Source organism: Drosophila elegans, unplaced genomic scaffold, assembly GCF_018152505.1.
Source record: "Drosophila elegans isolate 14027-0461.03 unplaced genomic scaffold, ASM1815250v1 contig_1, whole genome shotgun sequence".
Taxonomy (NCBI): Eukaryota; Metazoa; Arthropoda; class Insecta; order Diptera; family Drosophilidae; genus Drosophila; species Drosophila elegans.
The window spans coordinates 295125-317255 of NW_024545461.1; the positions used below are offsets into that span (position 1 = coordinate 295125).

The following is a 22131-nucleotide window of genomic DNA, read 5'->3' on the forward strand; positions in this document are numbered from 1 at the left end:
TGAAACTGGCTACGAAGTCGTCCACATAATGCTTTGTTTGAATGGTATCGATTACCTCTTTCCTGTAACTTTCGGCATTTTGTGCGTTACTGTTCTTTATGTATTGAGCACAACAGGGCGAGCATGCTGGTCCAAATATAAGGAAAGTCATCTTGTATGTGTCGACCTGAGCATTTCGATTACCATGTCTCCAAAGAAACCTCAACGAATCTTGATCTTCTCCACGAACTTGCACTTGCAAGAACATTTTCTTGATGTCAGCACATACTGCGACTTGGCCTTGCCTGAATTTAAAAATAATCGTCGTCAATGGTGGGTTTTCATCAGGTCCCTTTAAAGCATGGTATTAGAGAAATACCGTTGATCGTAGCTGCCGCGTCAAATACTTATCTCATCTTTTTGGGCTTGTTTATGTTTACGACACCGAAGTGAGGTAAGTACCATGTTCGTGGTCCAACAAGAGCAGCTTCACGATCAGACATATTTACCGAGTATCCTTTATGTATGAAATCCATAATGGCTTTATCATATTGCTACCAATAGGTTTGTGATCCAGAACTTGCGTCTTATTTTGCTTACAATGGTCTCATCATTTTGATGATGATAAGTCTCATGGTACCATTTCACAATTAGTTCGGTGAAGCTATGTCGAGAAGGCAATATAATTGGCTGTCGTTGAGTAACTGGAATGTTAATGGCGTAGTGCAATCTCTCCGCAACTACTAAAACGCAATAAGCATTCAGCCTTGGGGAAAGGGTGTAAATGGAACTACCCTTAGCCACAGACTCAGAATTTTGTAAGTCTGGAACCTCTTCTGCGAATACTTGATTTTGCACTACTTTGCACAACTTAACTTCAGCAAGGAATAACTCATCTGCGGATAATTCTCCTTTTTCTTTGCCTTGAGTCTGATTCTGATAATTTTTAATGAATCGCAAAGACCATCCCATCATGCGCGTTAATCGAAGATAGTTTGAGAATCGGCTGATATCCAAAAACGCCTTTCAATGCTGTCATCTGATAAAAAAGTGAAGTCTATTATTGGCCAAGAATCTTCTTCAGCAAGCAAAAACTCTGGACCGCCTATCCATTCGCTATCAACAACGTATTTTGGACTTTTACTGGACTTTGTTGCCTTGTCTGCTCTGTTTAAATGCGTTGGAACCCAGCGCCATTCACTTTCCGATGTCGTTTCCAAAATCTCGCTTACCCGATGGGCAACGAAAGGCTTAAACTGTCGATGATCGAATCCAAGAAATGACTGTTCTAGAGTCTGACCAAAGCGTGGTCCTTTTTACGTTAACATCATGACTTTCTAAAATAGTTTTCATTAGACGCGTACCTAACAACGCTGCTACAACAATTTTAACGGAGCACACCTGGTCCTTCCGGCTATAAAGACTAGTTTAACACCTTCACCTTCAATATGCTACAGCTGCAAAGGCCTGTTCGCTCGCATCCACGAAAAGGTGCAATTCGATTTTATCTTTGACTGACAAAAATTCTGGCAGATAGCATCAGCATCTATTTAGTTGAAATTGTTTTACTTGCTCTAACTGAAGTACCCAAAGCTTAAATTTGCCAAATAGATTTTCCGGTAACATGTCATTCCAGTGTATCCCAGATCTCCAAACATCTTGGATCAAGGTTTTGCCATGTTTCATTAGGTCTGCTAACATTCCAAAGGGATCATAAACGGGCATAACTAGACTTAGTAGTTGGCGTTTAGTAGGGCACTTCATTCCACACAAGATTTCCTTGTCGACACGGTTAAGCTTGAGATCGAATACAAACTTATCAGACTGACTATCCCAACACATTCCTAAAATCTTATCCGTTGATTCGCTGTTAATTCGAACCGTTGGTTCCACCAAATCAGTGTTCCTTGAGACATTTAGCGATTGTTGTATACGTTTGGAATTGGAAACAAAGCCTCTGAGCTCAAACTTTCCCAAATTATGGACCCGTTTAATTTCCTGACTGATCTGAAATGCTTCTTCTTCAGTTTTGAAACTGGCTACGAAGTCGTCCACATAATGCTTTGTTTGAATGGCATCGATTACCTCTTCCCTGTAACTTTCGGCATTTTGTGCGTTACTGTTCTTTATGTATTGAGCACAACAGGGCGAGCATGCTGCTCCAAATATAAGGACAGTCATCTTGTGTGTGTCGACCTGAGCATTTCGATTACCATGTCTCCAAAGAAATCTCAACGAATCTTGATCTTCTCTACGAGCTTGCACTTGCAAGAACATTTCCTTGATGTCAGCACATACTGCGACTTGGCCTTGCCTGAATTTAAAAATAATCGTCGTCAATGGGGGGTTTTCATGAGGTCCCTTTAAAAGCATGGTATTTAGAGAAATACCGTTGATCGTAGCTGCCGCGTGAAATACTTATCTCATCTTTTTGGGCTTGTTTATGTTTACGGCACCGAAGAGAGGCAAGTACCATGTTTGTGGTCGAACAAGAGCGGCTTCACGATCAGACATTTTTACCGCGTATCCTTTATGTATAAAATCCATAATCATATTCCTCCATTTTCCCGAGTCCGTGCATTTTGTTTTCTACGCCCTGTAGCCTCTGAAAAGCCATTTTGTAGCTTTCCTGGAATTTAATCACATCTTCTTTCCAAAGAAGACCAGTTTCATAGCATCCATCTAGTTTTTTAGATGTGTTCTTTAATATATCCCTGGCTCTATATATACTTGCAGGTTCTAAAGACTTAATTGGAATCTTTACACCAAAATTTTCTGTAGTGAAGTAATCTGATATCATGTCATGCATTTCCTGTTCAGGGTTGTCTTCTTTGGAACGGGCGTGTAGGACAACAGATAATCGCGATGATCCTTTGTCTGGGTCATCAGTGGAACCATAAATAAACCAGCCTAAAGGTGTTTTAGCTGCAACTAGATTTGTATCTAAGTATACACTTTTAATGTTTTCTCTTAAGTGACCTTTATTAGTTATTAATTCCAACTAAAATCAAAGGATCTGCATCTGTATATCCGTTTATTGAAAAATTTATTAGCAGAACATACTTTTTCGTGAGCTTCTCGATATCCACCGATTGCAAAGGTAGATCCAATGTGGGAACTGTGTTTCCATAGCTACGCAGCCATTTCTTATCAGCTCCAGGTGATCTTATGCGAAGATTGCATTCCATGGACAAAAATTCTTTAGCAGTTTAGTTTTTTATCCAGTTCAAAGTCAATTTTCTCTTTGGTTCAAGTACATCCAGACGTTCTGCTAATTTCTCGTTTATTAATGAAGCAGACGAACCTTCGTCTAAGAACGCGTAAGTCTGTATGATCTTATTGCTTGGCCCCATAATCTCAACTGTCAATACCATAAACAATAATTGTCGAGAAGCTGGCTTGATCGTGTTAATCGTAGCTTCTTTTGGTTCAATGTTATCTTCCTTTTGAGAATCGTCTGACTGTGAAGAAGTATGGTGACTTTTCTTGCATTCATTTTTCTTACACTCTCGTTTGTACTTACAAGCTTGCAGAGTGTGTCCGCGTCGAAGACAACCAAAACGGATGCGAAGAGTTTATATTATTTTCCATTTTTTGGCTATATCAGCTTTTAAATATTTATCACAGTTATACATATAATGTTCGCCCTGACATTGATAGCATTCCTTCTTGTTTTCTTTAGGTGCATTACTCGAAGAATGTAAAATAGAGCCTTTGTCATTCTTCGTCTGTTTAATATTAACTGGGGTTGCAATGGTTGCCCTTGTTGCCATAGTGCTCAGCCAATTGCTGAAGTGGTCTAAATTAGGATATGGCTGAATTGGCGATGAATATTCAATCCAATGAACTCGCTTACTGAGTCGCATTTTACCTACTTAGCTCTCTATCAGAGAAGGATTCTGTAAATGCTGAGTTGCATTTGCTGATTTCAAAAATATAACCAAGTTGTCTACCTTAGAAGCGAATACGACCAACTTTTCTAAATTATTTTCTGTAACCGGGGCTATTTGGTTAACCATGTTCATTTGACTATTTATTAACATTTCTGGCCTTCCATAAACAAACTGAAGTCTTTTTTAATAATGTATACAACATTAGCCGGATTAATTAATAGACCCTTAACATCTTCTTTAGCCACTCCTATTAAACTCTTTTGCAACCTCAAAAGGTTTTCCAAGTTGGTATATCCATATGCGTTCGATGATTCCCAAAACATGGTTGAAAATACAGGCCACGATTCTGGACTGCCATTGAATTCTGGTAAATCTATAAGTTTTCTTGGATGTATACTTCGGGAGTGCTGATATTGAACTACATTGCTATTATTGTTACCTAAACCATGCCCATTAACACCACCAACATTATCAAGGCCGTACATACCGACATTTCTATTTTGACGTTGAAAGGTTTCTCCAGCTACGTTGAAGCCATGACATCCTCCAGTAGGTCCGCGACTGAATGCTTCTCCAGAACAATTATGATTAGCTGCGCCTCCATGAGCGCCAAGTACGTATGCGCCGCCATGCGAGCCAGAATTGCCTGCGACACCATGAGCGCCAAGAACGTATGCGCCGCCATGCGAGCCAGGATTGCCTGCGACTCCATGAGCGCCAAGATTTGCTGCGCTTCCAGTAGCGCCAAGATAAGCTACGCCTCCATGCGAGCCAGGAACGTATGCGCCTCCAGTAGCGCCAAGATTAGCTGCTCCTCCATGCGAGCCAGGATTACCTGCGACTCCATGAGCGCCAAGATCAGCTGCGCCTCCAATAGCGCCAAGATTTGCTGCGCTTCCAGTAGCGCCAAGATTAGCTACGCCTCCATGTGAGCCAGGAACGTATGCGCCTCCAGTAGCGCCTCCATGCGAGCCAGGATTACCTGCGACTCCATGAAAGCCAAGAACGTAAGCGCCGCCATGCGAGCCAGGATTTGGGGGTGCCAATGTACGCATTGTAGTTTCTTCCAACATTTCTACGGCAGATCTGATTTCACTTTTACACATGTTCACCAAACGGGATTCAATAAGTATGACTTGGTTTGCCTGACCATCACTCACGCTATTAACTCAAGCAGTTAATTCTGATTGAGCATCTTTTATGCTTTTCATCATGTCCATCATATTTCGAAAGATATCATTTTCCGGTACCTTCTCTTTTAAATCCATGATTGTTTTATCCTTGTCGGAATCCATTTCTGCTTCTGATTCTGGTCGACTCTTTGGCGTCGGAGTAGATGTTCCAGCCATTTCCCTCAATTCGAATCCAAACTTTTTCTTACTGCGCAAATTCATGTGTATACAATTATGAATTTCACAACTTTGCAAAATATTTCTCCAGAAATTTCTGCACACTTTGACGACCAGCTATTACAAATTTAATAAAGATGTTGCCACACCATGTGGAAAATAGACAACAACAACACTAAACAGAATTACAACTTCTTTGCTTTCCAGATAAAGTTTTAAGTTGGCGATGGACAATACGCAATTTTCATATAGAATACAAAAAATAAAAAATAAAATTTATTAAATTGTGTTTTCGTGCCGCCAATCCCACATATACTGCCCTCTAGTGATGGGCGACGCGATGTCGTGATTCATTGCTTAAGAAATATCGATAGTGGGCTAATCAGCTGGAGATGATGCATGGCAAAAATTTTGAGTTCTAACGAACCAGCAACAGTAGCAAAGCGTGAAAAATTCCTACTTGACAATTTTTTTATTTGATCAGCTGCTTAAATAACAGAGTTTCAAAATGTAAAAATTTCAGGCCGAAATAAATAAGTTCAAAAAAGTTATTAAGAAAACAGTTTATGGTAGTGGCAGTGGCTTAAGTCTATGAGCACCACTGTACCTTCAAACCTACATACCAACAAACAACACACACTTTGCTGCTGGGTTGATACAGTTTTGAATCGGCAAAATTAATCCCAGAGGGTCGGAGAGTGATGACGAAAAAAGTATGGCGAGTTTGGTCACCGAAACTCCATTTTAAGGTGTGAATTCAAAGAGAAATACTTCATCTGTTTGGTTTCAATTCATATACAGCGTATTCGTAACTGTAATATTATTTTCAGAGTTTTCAAGTTATAATCGTCTACGAATTCCTTGTGATTCCATTGTCATTTTCATAGCTCTCGAAACCACCCCTATTCACAATGCTAGTAACTTCGCGTTTAGTTTGCCTAAGTCCGTCTACCGTATCAAGACCACAAAGAAAATCGTCTTGTTTGCGCCATACAAGTCGGCCAGATAGGCCATGCTGCGGACAGCAAGATACGACGCTGACGCTGTACCGTAGGTTACGGTGTTTAATTAATACGTTTTCAGCTTCTTTTCTGGTGAGTCTCTCCAGGGATTATATTGAAATTTGCGATGTGTCAAATGAATTAAAACCCGTCAAACAGCTTGACAGCATCGGCAGTAATGGCGTATTTGAAAGCCCGAAAGCGAATTAGCAATGTCTACAGATCGTTCTGCATTGTTGGTTCCACCATAGGTAGTTCATTCAACGATACTCCAGTATAAGTCTTTCATGACGCGTCGATACTAACTCTTAAATTAGTTGTGGTGCTAATTGGTTTGAATACGCAGTGATGTGGAATATCGAAATGAGAAGGTACAGGACACCTCAAGCTTACGCAATGTTCAAGTCATTGAGAAAAAAAGTGACCAAACTTACTGACACCGCCAAGACAAATTTCTATTCCCATAAATTCAACAACGCATCTTCCACTGCTCAGACCTGGAAAATAATTAAAAACCTAGGAATATGCAAAGTTGAACCAAGACTTGAACAAGACAAAAATGTAAATGAACTTAATAAAATGTTATTAAGCTGCACAGTACCTGAAATCACTGAAAATAAATATCTGAACCCACGATTTGTACCTGAAACAGTCTGTGATATTAGATTTAGGTTTATATGTGTTAATCAGTGTGATGTCCTTCAAAGTATACTAAGAATTAAGAGTGACGCCACTGGGTCTGACAACATAAACCCTAAATTTATAAAAATTCTGCTGCCAAAAATCCTGCCATACATAACCTATACCTTTAATACTGTACTGACAAAATCTACTTATCCGGACTGTTGGAAAGCGGCAAAAATAATTCCGATTCCTAAATCAAATAATGAGTACAGACCCATCTCCATTTTACCATACCTATCAAAGTATTTGAGAATCTCATGGCTGATCAAATTAATAAAATTATGTCCGACAATGCAATGCTTACTAATAATCAGTCTGGTTTTAGGAAAAACAGAAGCTGTACCTCAGCTATTTTAAAAATTGTTGCCCTTATAGTTTTACTGGACTATAGTAAGGCCTTCGATACAGTAAACCATAATGTCCTTTGTGCAAAACTACGTAATATGTTTATGTTTTCTAAAACTTCTGTCAAACTTGTGTCTTCGTACCTACAAAATTATTGTCAATCTGTCTAGTGTTTCGTCTTCATATGAAAATGTTAATCGTGGTGTACCCCAAGGGTCTGTGCTTGGTCCCTCATTGTTTACCTTATATGTTAATGTAATGTACACTTGTATGCTGATGATGTCCAAATGTATGTGAGTCGTCCTTTAAACAGAATAAATAAATGTATATATGTTTGTAACAGAGAACTTGAACGTGAAAATGAGTGGGCCGGCAACAATGGACTCGGGATCAACCCATCATAATCAAAAAACCTGCATTGTTCCAGCGCTATTTTATGGAGTAGAAGTTTTTTCAAGCTGTGACACTACCAGTAAGAACAAAATTAAAGTTCTATTTAATTACATAGCCAGGTATATATTCAACCTACCACTCGTAGTGACTGGCGCATTAACTTATAAGTTCCAAACTTGTAGCGTTAGGATGAAATTTTATAATAAAATACAAATACAAAAACAGTTTTGAATTATAGTATCGGAACAAAAGAGGCCCCTAGTCGTTGGCCTTGTTGATAGCGATATTTCGTACTATTCGACTCATTACTTTTTGGTGAGCTGATCAGCATTCTGAATTATAATTAAAATAAGCATAGCCTGCGTAATTTCGGATTCTGAGCCCAATGACCTCAGTGAGTTAAATAGGGCGGCTGCATTATGACCTCAGTGAGTTAAATAGGGCGGCTGCATTATCAATAAGGCTTAGTAGTTGGTTACTATTTGGTTTGGTAACGGCTGACAGGTTTATCAAGGATTATCGGGGATAGTTTTAAAGACTTTAACTATTTCTAAAGCAGCTTCAGATAAGCAACTGATAAGCTGATTGAAATTTACATTTTTTGATAAGGCCGCATACTGATATATAACTTGCTTAAAGGATGTAATGTAGTTTTTGTAGCCAGAATAGTTTCCGACGAATTTGGAGAACTCGACTCTAGTCAGTTTCAATGGCAATACGAAAAAATTATCTGTGCTTTTCAAATACAGTGGAGTTCTAAAAAACTCCCAAGCTGCTCTTTTATCTCAACCTTGAGTGAGACCTATAAATCTTCAAGCTCACAGCGCGATGAATCCGAAGGGTGAAGGTCCTCTATTTTTGTTTGAACCGCCATCAGCTGTTTGAAATATGCCTCCAAGATTCCAAGACAGCAGGCTAGCTGACCCGTAGAAATATCCGACGAATTTTCATCATCGTGTGTACCTTGTATTTTGATACCGATCCGATATATGTCCCAGCGAAAGAATGGTGAAAAGAATGCAAGAATGGTGAATACAAAAGAATGCACGAATGGTGAATATAAAAGAATGCAGGAGAATGTACAAAATAACACGCAGGTGTTTCTTTAACATTTCAACAAGTTAATCAAAAATAATACAAGAAATTAAAATATTAATGTTTTCTGGGTTGAACAAAAAGCATTCTATATCACGATGTTATCTATATATTCATTCAAAAAGTATTTGGCTTCATACACTACAAATTAGCAAAAATAAATAATCATTAGCCCTTTCAAGTGTATGCTTACCTCTCAGCTAGCCAGTTCAATTTTGATGTTTTGGCAGTTTCAGAAAGTAAGTTGCCTAATGACTCTAATCATTATTTTTGAGTTTTAATTTTTTTTTATCAACAATTATTATAAAAAACTATGTCTTTTTTTCAACAATTAGTATTTTTAAAGAATATTATATATTAATTAAAAATTTTAAAGTCTTCAAAGAAATTGATAGATTGACCCAGTTCGATTTATATGGCGATTTTTTGATTAAAAATTATTATATTGATTTATTAATGAGAAGAAAAGGGCGAGAATGGGTGAAAAGACAAGGGGTTGAAGTGTGTCTGTCACCGAAGCTCTGCAAATAAATTTGAGACAGTTGACCGCCGTTTAAATATCCTCTCCACGAGCAATCGTGCAGGAACAGCCGCTCAACAATTTTTACACGGGGACACGTCATGGAAGAGTTGGACACCATGTTTGGCTGCTCAAAGGGAAAAAGGAAAAGACGCGCACACCGGGCTGCGCCGAAAGCGGAGCAGTTCAAAAACTCACATAAACTCCGGCACTCTCCGGCGAATCTACAGGAAAAACGGAGCCTGTTGGTCGCCTGTAAGACTTCTTTTTGAGGCACGTATTCCCGGAAATCTATGATATTTTTTTGAAATGTATTACAGGTTTGTTTTTCTATAGTTTTCTATAGTTAGGTATGGAACGTCAGAAAGATTTCAAATCATCCTGGGTTAAGTTTCTACGCTGTCGTCTACCCGTGGCCCGGCCCTGCCGGTTACACACATCAACGCACATTGGGAAAGAGTTTCCTGTTCCCGTGAATAGTTTTCGTCAGTTGGTTTGGGCTTCTTGCGTCCTGTTACACGGAGAGTCAGTTCACTTTGGGTACGTGGTGCCAAGTCTCCTCTCATCTGGGAATGGGGCACGCTGGGACTTTAAAATTAATTCAACTCTTTAGGCAAGGACTATGATACCATTATTTTATAAGGTCAAATATCTCTATGTACAAAGCACTTAGCGATCGTATCTGGCTATACTATGCAGGTCTTGACATAACCTACAAAACGACGCTATGCATGATTGATTGCGTTCAACAGTTATAGACGTGTAAACATGGAGTTCACTAACGCCGAAATTCGCGCTATTTTAAAGTTTTCCCTCGTTAAAAGCAAATCCAATAGAGAAATGTTCCTTGAGATTAATGGTGTTTAGGGGGATGGTAATATATCGAGCAGCGGAGCATCCTGACGGCCAGGATGGTTTTGCTTGGTGTGTTTGGTGGGATTGGAAGGAAATCATCCACTAAGAGCTGCTCTCATATGGCCAGACGCCTTATTTTACCATCTACTGCGAACAACAGGACCGCTTGCAGCAGGCGATTTACTGTAAGTTATTTACAAACAAAGAACTGTAATAGAAACATTTTGACGTGATTGGCCAACTTCACCCTCAAGCCCACCTCATTCAAAAAGTTATAATAACATACATATATATTTTAGGTAGAATACGAACAAAAATACCAAATCAAGTACTTTGTAAATTATTTCATTTAATAATGAAATAGTTGACTCCTTTAAAATATTTTCTCAAAACTGTTGATTGTTTCCGCTTAATGATGTGACAAAACAATGCAAGCTCTTTAAAATATTGTTTGCTCCTTTCTTCTAATTCTTCCAAATTCCTTACTTCCTATGTCCTTAATAAAGGGTTCCAACACATTTTATTTCTAAGGCCAGTGTACTGTTTTTTTTAAAAACAAACGTTAAAAACATACGATTGCGAATACTCGCGTTGATTGTGGCTACCTTGGAAAACAATAAGCTAGTTAAATACAAAAAATAACTTTACATCATAAAAGTCGAAAATACAACTACAAACTACGCGGCAACAACAACATAACAGGCACAGAATAAAAAAGAGCTTCCCTCCAACATAGATCTGCTGATAGAAATTTTGTAATGGCACATGTGCTTCTGCAGGCTTCTGCAACTTAAGTAAATGTTATAATCTAAGAATACTTAAAAATAACATGATGTAAACTTCATCTGGGGGCAACCGGGGGGAAACACTTCAAAGTTTACCTTAATATTGTAGTGCCCAACATATACCTACTAAAAAGAAAGCAATTCTTTAACATAGATTTCCAAAAAAAAAAAAAAATTTTTTATATATTTTGCGTCGCTTGAGATCGGTTGTGATTATCTTGTGCTCTGTGATTTAGTCAAGTTTTGATTAATTTCTAAAAGTACTGGTGTTTTTTTCTTAACCAAGCTTAGCTTAACTGCATTGTGTGTGTTTGAAACTAGTCTTTTCATATAAATCTGTACTCGCTATTAGAGTTTTAATTATTTAATTTTAAATTACCTAATACCTGTGCTATTTTAATTTCATTATCTTTTGCATGCTTTGCCAATGCTCTTAGTATTGCTTTTGGAACATTGCACGAGTAACTCTCTGTAATATTTTATTCTCTCCCTCCCGCTCTACTTCCGGCGCCTTCTCTAACTGTGTACCTTCAAAGTTGTTAGTGATTTTCAAGCTACACTCAGTCGACAGAACATTTTTTCTCTCGCGCTCTCCCGCTTTTGCATTTACACGCGTAGTAAATGAAACGCGTGTAAATGCAAAAGCGGGAGAGCCCGTTTATAAATTTTGTGCTTTCATTTGATCCCAGTGTCAAATTGACTGAGGTATTTTTATATTATTTTATATTTTTTGCGTAATAAATTTACTATTTAATGATTCTAGTTAGCTTCCATCTACATCAAATGATATATTTATCATCAGCTGGCTCTTCTATACAATCGTGCATGCAAAAGGTGCAGGATTTGTTGGCAGAGTTAGAAATTACATTGACCTGCGAACTGGGCTCAAATGGACATGTGCAGGAATATTAAACTTGAGATGTGTGGCTTTGTGAGTCAGACTCGTGTCGGTTTTAAGAATCTTTTTGAAGTATTAAAACAACTTAACACGTTAAGCGAACAGTTTAGTAGTAAAAAACATATGAAAGGTAATAAACTGTATGTCAAGAATTATAGAGGTATATCTTGGATTTCGGCTATTCCACAGCCTTTTGAAAGTATTATATATGTTTCACCGTGTCAACACGAATTTATGAAACAGAGATCACCATCATTCGATTTTTATACCCTTGCAGAGGGTATTATAATTTCAGTCAGAAGTTTGCAACGCAGCGAATGAGACGTTTCCGACCCTATAAAGTATATATATTCTTGATCAACATCACTAGTAGAGTCGATCTAGCCATTACCGTCTGTCCGTCCGTCTGCCCGTCCGTTTATATGCAAACTAGTCTCTCAGTTTTAAAGCTATCTGCATAAAACTTTCCCAAAAGTTGTCTTTCTATTGCAAGTAGTATATAAGCCGGAACGAGCCGGATCGGACGACTATAGCATATAGCTCCCATAGGAACATTCGGAAAAATAAATGAAAAAAATTATAACTTTGCTGTTTTTTATTTTTTTGTTTAGTTCTACGACATTTAGTAATGGTTAAATATTTCCGATTTACGGTTTAAGTTTCATCAAAATCGGACGACTATAGCATATAGCTTCCATAGGAACAATCCGAAAAATAAATGAAAAAAATTATAACTTTTCTGTTTTTTAAATTTTTGTTCAGTTCTTCGACATATAGCAATGGTTAAATATTTTAGAATTATGGTTTAAATTTTATCAAAACGTCGGACGTCTATATTAAATACTTCCTATAGAAATAATAAAAATATATAAAATAACTATCAAATAATTGTGCTGCAAATCATCATAGCTTCAATGTTCATATACGCAAGTAAATCATAATTTTAATGTTTTCAAAAATGTTTAATTCTTGCAATAGCTGCAAGGGTATATGAGCTTGCCGAAGTTTGCTTTCTTTCTTGTTGGAGTTAACTTAATTTGTGATAAATGGCTTCAATCTTCACCAAAAGATATATTTATCCTCTTCTGGAACAGTTAGATGAGAACTGCTAGATGAGTCACCTAAGCGTAAAAAAACCGCGCACATTAGAACGGGCGTTTCTTTAAATTCAGTTACATAAAAGGAAATTGTCCCAATTCCAATTTTAACATATTTGCCTCCTACTTAAATTTAGTTTTTTTTATAAAAGTCTAAATTATGTTATTTGTGTTTTCCTCGCGAACTCGATAACTGCCCACTATGCTAATAGGGCCCGCGCCTAACTTGGGTCACTTGTTTGTACAGTTTATAGTGCATCAACGTTCAACAATATATATAAGAAAATGCTTCCACAAGGATATTTTCCCTATCAAGCCAAAAGGCAGGTACACACAAAACCGATTGAAAAATTAAAATGTCTCTAAAAAAACGGCTTGATGTTTAGCAAAACGATTTTCTTTTTATGTAGCAATTGTTGAAGATGAGCATTTTTATGGAATATGAATGAAGTGGTTTTCCATTTAAATTCGACTGCTAGATTAGCCACCCAGTACAAGATGTCGATCAATGTTGAGGCACTCTGGCCTACATATTTAAATTGTTATCGCAATTATTATTAGTCATCAAAACAGACATTAGGTCAACCAAACCATGAGCAGTTCGCCGAAATAAAACGTTTAGCTGACTGACACCCCAATTTCATATATCGGGCAATAGCTAATGGTTCCAATGCATTCTGTCTATAGTAAAATACGATTTATATCTATTTCTCTTTCCACCTACTTTTTTACCAGTCAATTTCCTATAAATACCGTTTAGTTTATTCAATAAAATCAGAATCAAACTCAAACGATCAAAGAGCTGTTACTCAACCCCAAGTGAAATCATCAGAGGCTGTCGAAGTGTCTTCAGATCCTCACCTTAAAAAAATATTTTCAATCCTTAAATATTAATATTTGTTCATTATTTTTATTTTTTACAGAAGATGTCGACGAAAACATTGAGTGTATTTCACCAAAATTGCTGAACACAATGAGCATTGATGTTGCCAAGTTAAAAGCTAAGCACGCTTTAGACTCCATACCGAAAAACAAATTGACCCTGCTTATTAATTACGCAATGCGCAACGTTTACTTAGCCAGGAATTATTTTGCTGGACCGGTAAATATATTTTTTACTAATATATTTAGAGGATTGATTTTAAACAAGAAATTTTTTTTTCGTTACTACATTTTGATAAAAAAAAAGAAACACTTCTCACAAACAAACCAGGTTGTCTATAATTACAAACATTTTTTTACCCCATACACGCTGGTAAAATTCTTCTTCCTGCTGTCAGATTCGTTCTAAAAATTGACGTGCTTCGTAGAAATAAGAATAAAGAGGGAACACTCTTAGTATAAAGTATATATATAAATTCAACTAAAATTACAGTCTGAAAATTTAAAATTAAGCATCCGTTAAACTTCGGACAGGCTATCTCTCAAGCTGATGCTCTCAATTTAATTTTGAGCGCATCTCTAGGATACGTAATACGTGGACATATAAGTGCCCTAGTCCTGAAGGAACTTGGGCCGAGGTAAAAGTGTCCGATGGTCAGGCACCTGATCTCTTCGGATATAGGGGTTTGGTTCTTGGTAGCTTCTTTCCTCTCCAATATAACAAGAATAAATATTAAAAGTGCCTGCTAAAAGTCAATGAATGTGAGAGTCAGTCGGTCGCGGGCCGCGCAATACGATCCCCTATTGTCGAGGTTGTCCGTCAGAAATGATGTCATTTTCTTGACCTATTCCACTGTTGCGTCAGCACCCCCTTTAAATTGGTGTCTACCAAGTCCTGTTTAAATTTCGGTTGCAGTTTAAGTGGATTTGTGAGAAAAGTTAACGCGTGTTTATAAACGGATTTCAAAAATAAAGAGAACTTTTAATATAAAACATTTGGAGTAAATACTTTTAACATAATTTAAAATTGCAAATACATGAAAACATGATAAAGTTTAATAAAAATATTATTTTATATAAACAAATACAATAGTAAAATAAATGTAAGATTTTATATTGATTTATTCAATTTTCTTGTAATAGTAAAAAAACTGACCAAAAATATTACTCCTGTAAAGTAAAATGTGTTATCATTGATTTGAAGTAAAATATTATTATTTTGATTAACTCTGCGATGATATCTTGATCCCTGGATCCTGGGCTTTAGAGGACTAAATAATAGGCGGCTCAGTATATACGGTTGTTCTTAAATCATTCATAATTAAACTTAAAACAAAAAAACACAATCCTCAAATTAAGTTGCTCACTGCACTCCTTCTCTTTATGTTATTTTTGGTCACATTTGTTTATTCATTAGCTTTTAAAAAATGCACTAATATCTTTGCTCATTTATTATTATTGGTATATTGTTTTTTTTATTGCTTTAGCAGCATTAGAATGAGTATGGTAAAATCTTTTTTTCACTTTTACTGTGGATCTAGGGATCCAGGACATATTGGGTAGGAGCTTCCAGGCTATGCGAGTATTCTTGTCAATGAAAAAGACTTCCATGATCAGGTTGTTGAAGGTCACGCAATTTAAGTAGTATTAAAAAAGTTTTACTTTCAAAGGGTTCTTATGATCCTGGATTTGTCCATTTCAGAAAATCTTGTACTGATCTGCAAGGCATCCCTTCTAGTCACCTAAAGTGTCGGTTATCAAATTGCAGAGCAATGAAATCGGTTGATTTGGGGATGATACAAGTATGAAAGTACATTGTTTATTGAATTTATTAAAGCTCAGAGACAGAGACAACTATATGGACAATGCTTGAGATGCTTTTTTTTTGGTAATAAGTTCACAGTCACACTGCCTTTTTATCTTTAAATTCAAATTTTATTGTTTTGTTTATTGTGTTTATCCCGCTAATTTTAACGTTTAAAGGGTTTCAGTTGTTACCTTTAAATGGTTAAAATTATGTTGTATACATTTAAGCTTCGCTTTTTTGCTCAGTTTTGCTCACTCGTGTCTTAGCTGCAAGAGCGAACTCCCCAAAGCTACCGTTCCACTAAATGATCGTAAATTTAAAGCCTTTTTATAATTTTCATTTGAGGGCTCGAGCGATCGTATGGTTTCCAAAGCCACGCCGCCTAAAGAGGACCTCAAAAATTGTAATTTTTCAATATCACTTAGCTTGTCATTATTTCCAATGACCGTGTTAAAAGTTGCAATAAAGTCCGGCCATTCTGAGTACGATCCTTGAAAACGAGCAATCTCTAGATTTGGTAATCGAGGTTTCCTAAATCTGAAAGAAAGATCCGCATTGTTTATAATATCAAAGGATGTAAAATTGGCAGCTGTGGTACCCTGCAAATGCAGTTTGCGCAGAGCTGCTAGGGCCCGATTTAGTTTCGCCTTTAAATCCATTAAGATTGCGGAAAATTCAAACCGCGTATTTTTACTAATCTCCGAAAAGTCCAGTTTTTCCAGCGAAGTCTGTGCAGAATCGAATTCCAAGTTCATAGAGTTCACCCATTCCAGCCGCGCGAGGACATCAGATTCATCAAACTGCTCAGTAGCTCCAGCAGTTAAGTAATCTTTCATTGCGTGTAACTGCCGCAAAACGGAACGCACTTTGGCTCGGTAAAACTCGATGTCACTGGGAGCATCATTTTTAGGTTGAATCGCGTCTCCTGGGTTAACCATTTTTTAATTTTCTGACCGGATTCAGAAGGCAAACGAAACACCCTATGCCTATTGCCGCGCAAATGTTAATGCACCGAGCGTCGACAACAACGTAACGGAAACTTTGACTTTGTTTTTGTTCTTTTTACCGAAATTTTTGCCTAGCAACAGCGCATTGACTTGGCAAAGTAATGTATGTGACCATACACATACACGGCTATTTACACATATATGTATGCAATATACGCGTTTAACAAAAATTAATTGCGTTTCCTTTTATGTTTAATGTTTGCAGCCCAACACAGTTTTGCCTCTTTCACAGCGCGAAAATGCGCACATAAAGTGTTCGTGTGTTTCTGACTGAGATGCAGCAAACGACAGCGAAAATAAGTTATTGCTTAAACGATATTAAACAATGTTAAAAACCGACATGCAGACTCCGATTAAACGAATATCACGCCGGGGTCACCAAAATGTTAATGGGGAAAACAACCAAAATGCCACCCTTTAGTTTAGAAATATAAATTAAACGCACGATAGGTTCCATTGAAATTATTTCTTGATTTTATTAGCTGTGCTCGGAGTTGCAGCGATTTTGTATAACTGACTTGTCGAAAGTTTGACTTCAAATTTGTGTACATGTTTTCGCTGTAGCTCAGCTGAATAGATAACGCGACAAATGTAGCGAGATAAGAAAAACGAAGAACAAAGCTGCATAACAGCCCTGCGTTTACAGCGCACACCCATGAGCATTTGACCAGGTGCTAGCGGTCTGCTCTAAACAACGACAAAAAAAAATTGCTCTATTATTTTAAAAAATTTAATTAATTATTTGCTCGAAAAAAATAATTTAGTCATTAATAAGACAAATAAGACAATTGCAGAGTAGCGCGTCACTTAACGGAACGCTTATCTCCAACACCCCAAAACGAATAAAATGCTCCTTGTCAGCCTCAGCTACAGTTCTTAAATGGCTTCATGATTAGAACACCATTTGCGGAGTTTTAAGTTCGCACGAGAAAGATTCTTAGAAGTCTGTTGCATTTTGTTTATAACCTCCGAAATTGAGTTGCCCCAGAAATTAAATCATTTATATAGATGCCTCAAGCGAGGCAGTGGATCCAATTGTAAAGTTAGGGCCTTCATCCCGAGCTAGCTGGTGCATAGTCCTTCGACTAACAAATTACGCTGGTTTTGTTCCATAAGAAACTATATCAAGCTTTTAAGCTTGCAATTGCTAGAAGTTATCAGGATTGCCAGCAGCACATCATTAAGGAATCGACGAGATGAGGCTACAGCCGATCCGTCAAAAACCACACGTAGTTTGGTTGTTGAACTTTCCTCAATAACGCAGTGACGTGGGAGAAAGTACCGACACATGTGTATATCCACAGGGTCAACTGGAGACATATGATTAAGATCTGATTAAGATTAATTCTGCTCTTTAAGGTGAGGTTGAGGATGTAGTTTGTGCTGCGGATTCAGAAATCTACGGTGCGCTTGCGCTTATGACTCGCCTATGTTAATGGATTTGGAACCCAGTATTCACCTGTAGTTAATCTGACATACGTGTCGCCAGAATGCCTTTCGCAATTAAGCTCCTGCTTTGTACTGATGAAAACTGATTCATTGAACTTTCTAATTCCCAAAACCGACGAACAATATCATCGAAATAATCGTTTAGTTTACCATTTGAAACACAGCAAGCAGCCAAAGTTTTTGTATTAAAATGTCTTTGTTCTCCACCAGAAACGAAAAAAAACCAAGGCGAGTTTTCTGAAGAAGCGGTAGCCCAGGGATCAGCTTAATCTGCCCAACACATAATAAATCATAAAGCATGCTAGCTCCAATTAGTAAGTCTATTCGTTAAGGCTTCTGAAAAAAGGGATCCGATAGTTGGACATTTGCCGGAATATTCTCTATCCTCAGGGCTATGCTTGGCTGATTAACAGTGATAGTAGGCTTGCAGATAATAATGCCGAATACCTCAGACTTTAAGCAAATATTCTTCAGCTAGAACCCTTGTCTCACCGAGTCCTGAAATCAGAGATGCTAAGCGAGTCCTTTTTTAGCTGTAACTGCCGGCAAAACGTTAGAAGATGCAGCTGGGAGCCTGAATCAAGCAATGCCCTGCATGGAATGAATAAACCGGAACGGCTTTTTACGAGTACAGCAGCAGTGGCCAGCAGCGTAATATCAGAAGCTGGTCCTTAAAAGACTAGAGAGGAAGTTGGCTGAGAACTGGAGGCGTTAACTTCAGAAATAATGGCAGAATCAGTTTCAATTTCTAGCTGCGAAGAGTTTTTATAAAAATGCAATAATGTGTGGTGCCTATTTCCACAAACGCGGCAATTTCCGCTTGTTCAAGCTTGAGTAAAGTGCCCACGTTTTAAGTAACTGAAGCATAGATTTCTTCTTCTTGATTTCAGCATGCCGCAAAGAAGGAGATAATTGTTCAAACGTAGGACGATATGAATGGGATACTCATGCAAAATGCACATGGTAGATTGTTACTCTGGTAGGCAACTTTTTGCTTTTAATAGAGCTACTTCTACTATTTGTTCTCACCTGACAATTTGAGTTATAACTCCCCATGGCATGTTGAAGGTTCTCCAGTCTTCGGCACCGATTCTCCAAAAATTCATTGAATTCCTTCACCAAGGGTATTGTGGCCCATTCCCAACCAGCTTACGTGGAAAAATCAAATTTTTGCACCAGCATGTAGCATGAAGCAATCTCCTGAGTTGATCCCAACGAATCCAAAAACCCGCATGTGTGAGTTGATTTTATCTTAAGTATCTCCTTGATTACATTGCCAAGTAATGAATTTTTATCAATGACAGAAAAAAACTTACAGTTTTTTATGTATTATTGCAATGTATCAATGGGGAATTACTTAGATTGAATTCGTACACTTAGATGGGTTTCTTATGTATTGCATTCACAAAATGGTGAGACTAAAGGGCCTGGGCAGTCTGCCGAGCATTCCTTTTTAAGTACTGGCAAAAATGTCTCTTTCGGAGGAGATTTTTTCTCAAAATTTTCCCTGATGATTCTAATATTTTTGTAAACTTGTTCAGGTTCTTAACTTTTGTTTAGCTTTGTTCTTACAAATTTTTTTTCGGAGTCTAGCTCTGCGTGAAGTTCACATGCTTGTTCCCATGATGGCCTATCAATAGCTTTTAATTCTTTCCGAATTAATTCTTTTTAAATGTTTAAGTTTTTTTTTTAATTTAATTTTTTATATTTTAATATTCTGGTTACTGATTTTACATTTTCTTTTTTTTACCGTTTTTATTTTGGTAATATAAAACATACGTTCACATTTGTTTTATTTCTTTTCTTTTACAAAATTCCCTCCCTAATTATAATCTTTTTGCGTCATCTTTGTTTATAGCTTAAAATAGCATAACTACTTTAAAAAAAATTTGCTGTACGTCGATATATTATAATTATATATTTTTTTTAAATCTTAAATTCCATTTTATTTTATATATAAATATACATATATATTTTTTTTTATTGATACAATTTTTTTCCTGCCTTTCAAAGAATTTTTTTGGTCGTCTTCCTTTACAGGTCAAATTTACAATTTTATATTTAAGGATTTTTTTAGATTGTTATAACTTTTTTCTTGCCTATCAAAAAAAAATCCTAATTGGGTCGTCTTCTTGAACAGCTCACATTTACAATTTTAATATATAATATATTCATATAAAATAAAATTATTTGTTCTGCATTTGTCCGTCCTTCTTCTTGTCTTCAGTTTCCGGGCCAGACGGTGCTGGTCCTGGCACAGGCTTTTTTGTTACTTGACGATTTTTAATTTTTTGGGATGTTCAGGGCCCTTTGGACTCGCACTGGCTTTTTCACTTGATGATTTTTAATTGTTATGTCGCCATTAAAGGTTCACAGTTCTTTCAATAATTATAGAACGCACTGGTCATATTTTATATATTTCGACGTTTATTAAATTTACTTATTTTGTCCGCCGTCATCTCTTGACTGCTTGCCTATATTCTTGGCTTCGTTTAGTTCTATACTTCGCAGTCGGCGCTGTCGGTCAAGCCGGTAGCGACGCAACAGCCTTATATGTAAGCTTTTGTTTATCTCTGGGAGCGGTGCTCAGAGAGAGAGAGAGAACAACGGAATTTTATGTGCATACATGGATATATTTGGTGCTGTCGCCAAGCTGTGGGAAGAAGCTGACGCGACTTGTCACTCGCTAATGGTGTTTGTAAGCAAATTACGTTTGCACTTGAAGAGTGCTGATCCTGCAGATTTGGATAACATTGTTGCCGATGTATGTATGCACACTACAATAAAACAAATTTTTTTTCTTTAAATGAAACTTTTCTGTTTTATAATTTTTTTTTAAATTCTCTTTGACTTATTAATAATTTCGCAGTTGAGGATTACGCTTTTAATTCTATTGAAATCAAAAAATCATATCGTATAGCTGTCATAGGAACTATCAAAAAATTGAGCTGCAAATTAAATAATTGAGCAAGTAAATCATAGTTTTAATGTTTTCAAGAATATTTAAGGGTATATGAACGTCGGTTTGCCGAAGTTTGCTTTCTTTCTTGTTTTATTTATTATTCCTTGTTTTCTTCATATGTGCAAAATTTTTTCCTGTTTTAGAAACTTTATCAAAAAGTAAACAAATTAATTCAAGATCGTTAGCCTTTCTGAAATATATTTTTTTAAAGATATAGTTTTCCGCTTGTATTATTTGAAAAATATGTTAGCGAACATGATTACTACAAAAACTATCATTCGGATACTTATCAACCCTTAGTTTCGATTTTCTGCTTATATTTTATTTGCTACATTTGCAGTGGAGTGAACTGTTTTTGTACCAATAGGTCCCATTTTGGGTGGAGGTACTATACAAAAATCTTCTAAAGATTTATTTAAATAGTACAATTTCGCAAGGCAGACTTTCTGAGGCTAAATAATTTTATTTCTGGCTTTGATTGGTCCGATCTCTACTCATGCCATACAATGGCTGATGCCATATATATACCCGTACATTCCTGATCAGCATCACTGGGGGAGTCGATCTAGTCAGGCCCGCCCGCCCGTCCGTCCGTCCGTTTCTACGCAAATGAAACATTATCAAAAGTTGTCTTCTTGTTGCAGGTAGTATATGAGCCGAAACGAGCCGGAACAGACGTCTATAGCGTAAAGCTCACATAGGAGCTGTTTATGCGCCACGCATAAAAGTTAAAACTTTTTGATCGCTTGAGTTTAATACTGATTTTGTTGAAATTGACTGGTACAAGAAGTGCTTTGGCTGACAAAGTAAGTGTAAAGAGAAATTGCAATTATAGATATTCGTATTTTACTATAGGCAGTGTCAGCTAACCGTATTGTTTCGCTGATGTGTCGGCTGAGCTACTGCCTGTTTTGATGGCAAGGTTGTCTGCTGTTCTTTTGTTATTTAATACTCGGTCCACATTCTCCCAGCCGTTGAATAGATGTTCAACCATCTTTTGACATTGAAATTAAAATTGCGGGGATCGGGTTCCGGATGAGATGAGATGGTGAATTCTTTTGTGTTAATTGTCACCTTTCTGGATTTCCAGATGATGTTTCCCTTCGGAACGGTGTATGCTGTTATCAGCA

At 37.0% G+C, this 22131-nt stretch overlaps 2 protein-coding genes across 9 annotated transcripts in view; one reads left to right on the forward strand and one right to left on the reverse strand.

The window, feature by feature from the left end:
* Positions 1-22131, forward strand: part of LOC108149213 (nipped-B protein) — a 191366-nt gene that overhangs the window by 31551 nt on the left and 137684 nt on the right. For all 8 annotated transcript variants that reach the window (XM_041707769.1, XM_041707318.1, XM_041707440.1 and 5 more), the window contains one exon: positions 13818-13996. In XM_041707769.1, the coding sequence (XP_041563703.1) occupies positions 13818-13996 (179 nt within the window). The remainder of the gene's footprint in view (positions 1-13817; positions 13997-22131) is intronic.
* On the reverse strand, positions 15008-17475 carry LOC108134594. Its single transcript, XM_017254954.2, has 2 exons — positions 16182-17475; positions 15008-16120 (listed from the first exon to the last, which is right to left on the reverse strand). The coding sequence occupies exons 1-2, from the start codon at positions 16519-16521 to the stop codon at positions 16092-16094; spliced, it is 369 nt and encodes a 122-aa protein (XP_017110443.1). The 5' UTR covers positions 16522-17475; the 3' UTR covers positions 15008-16091.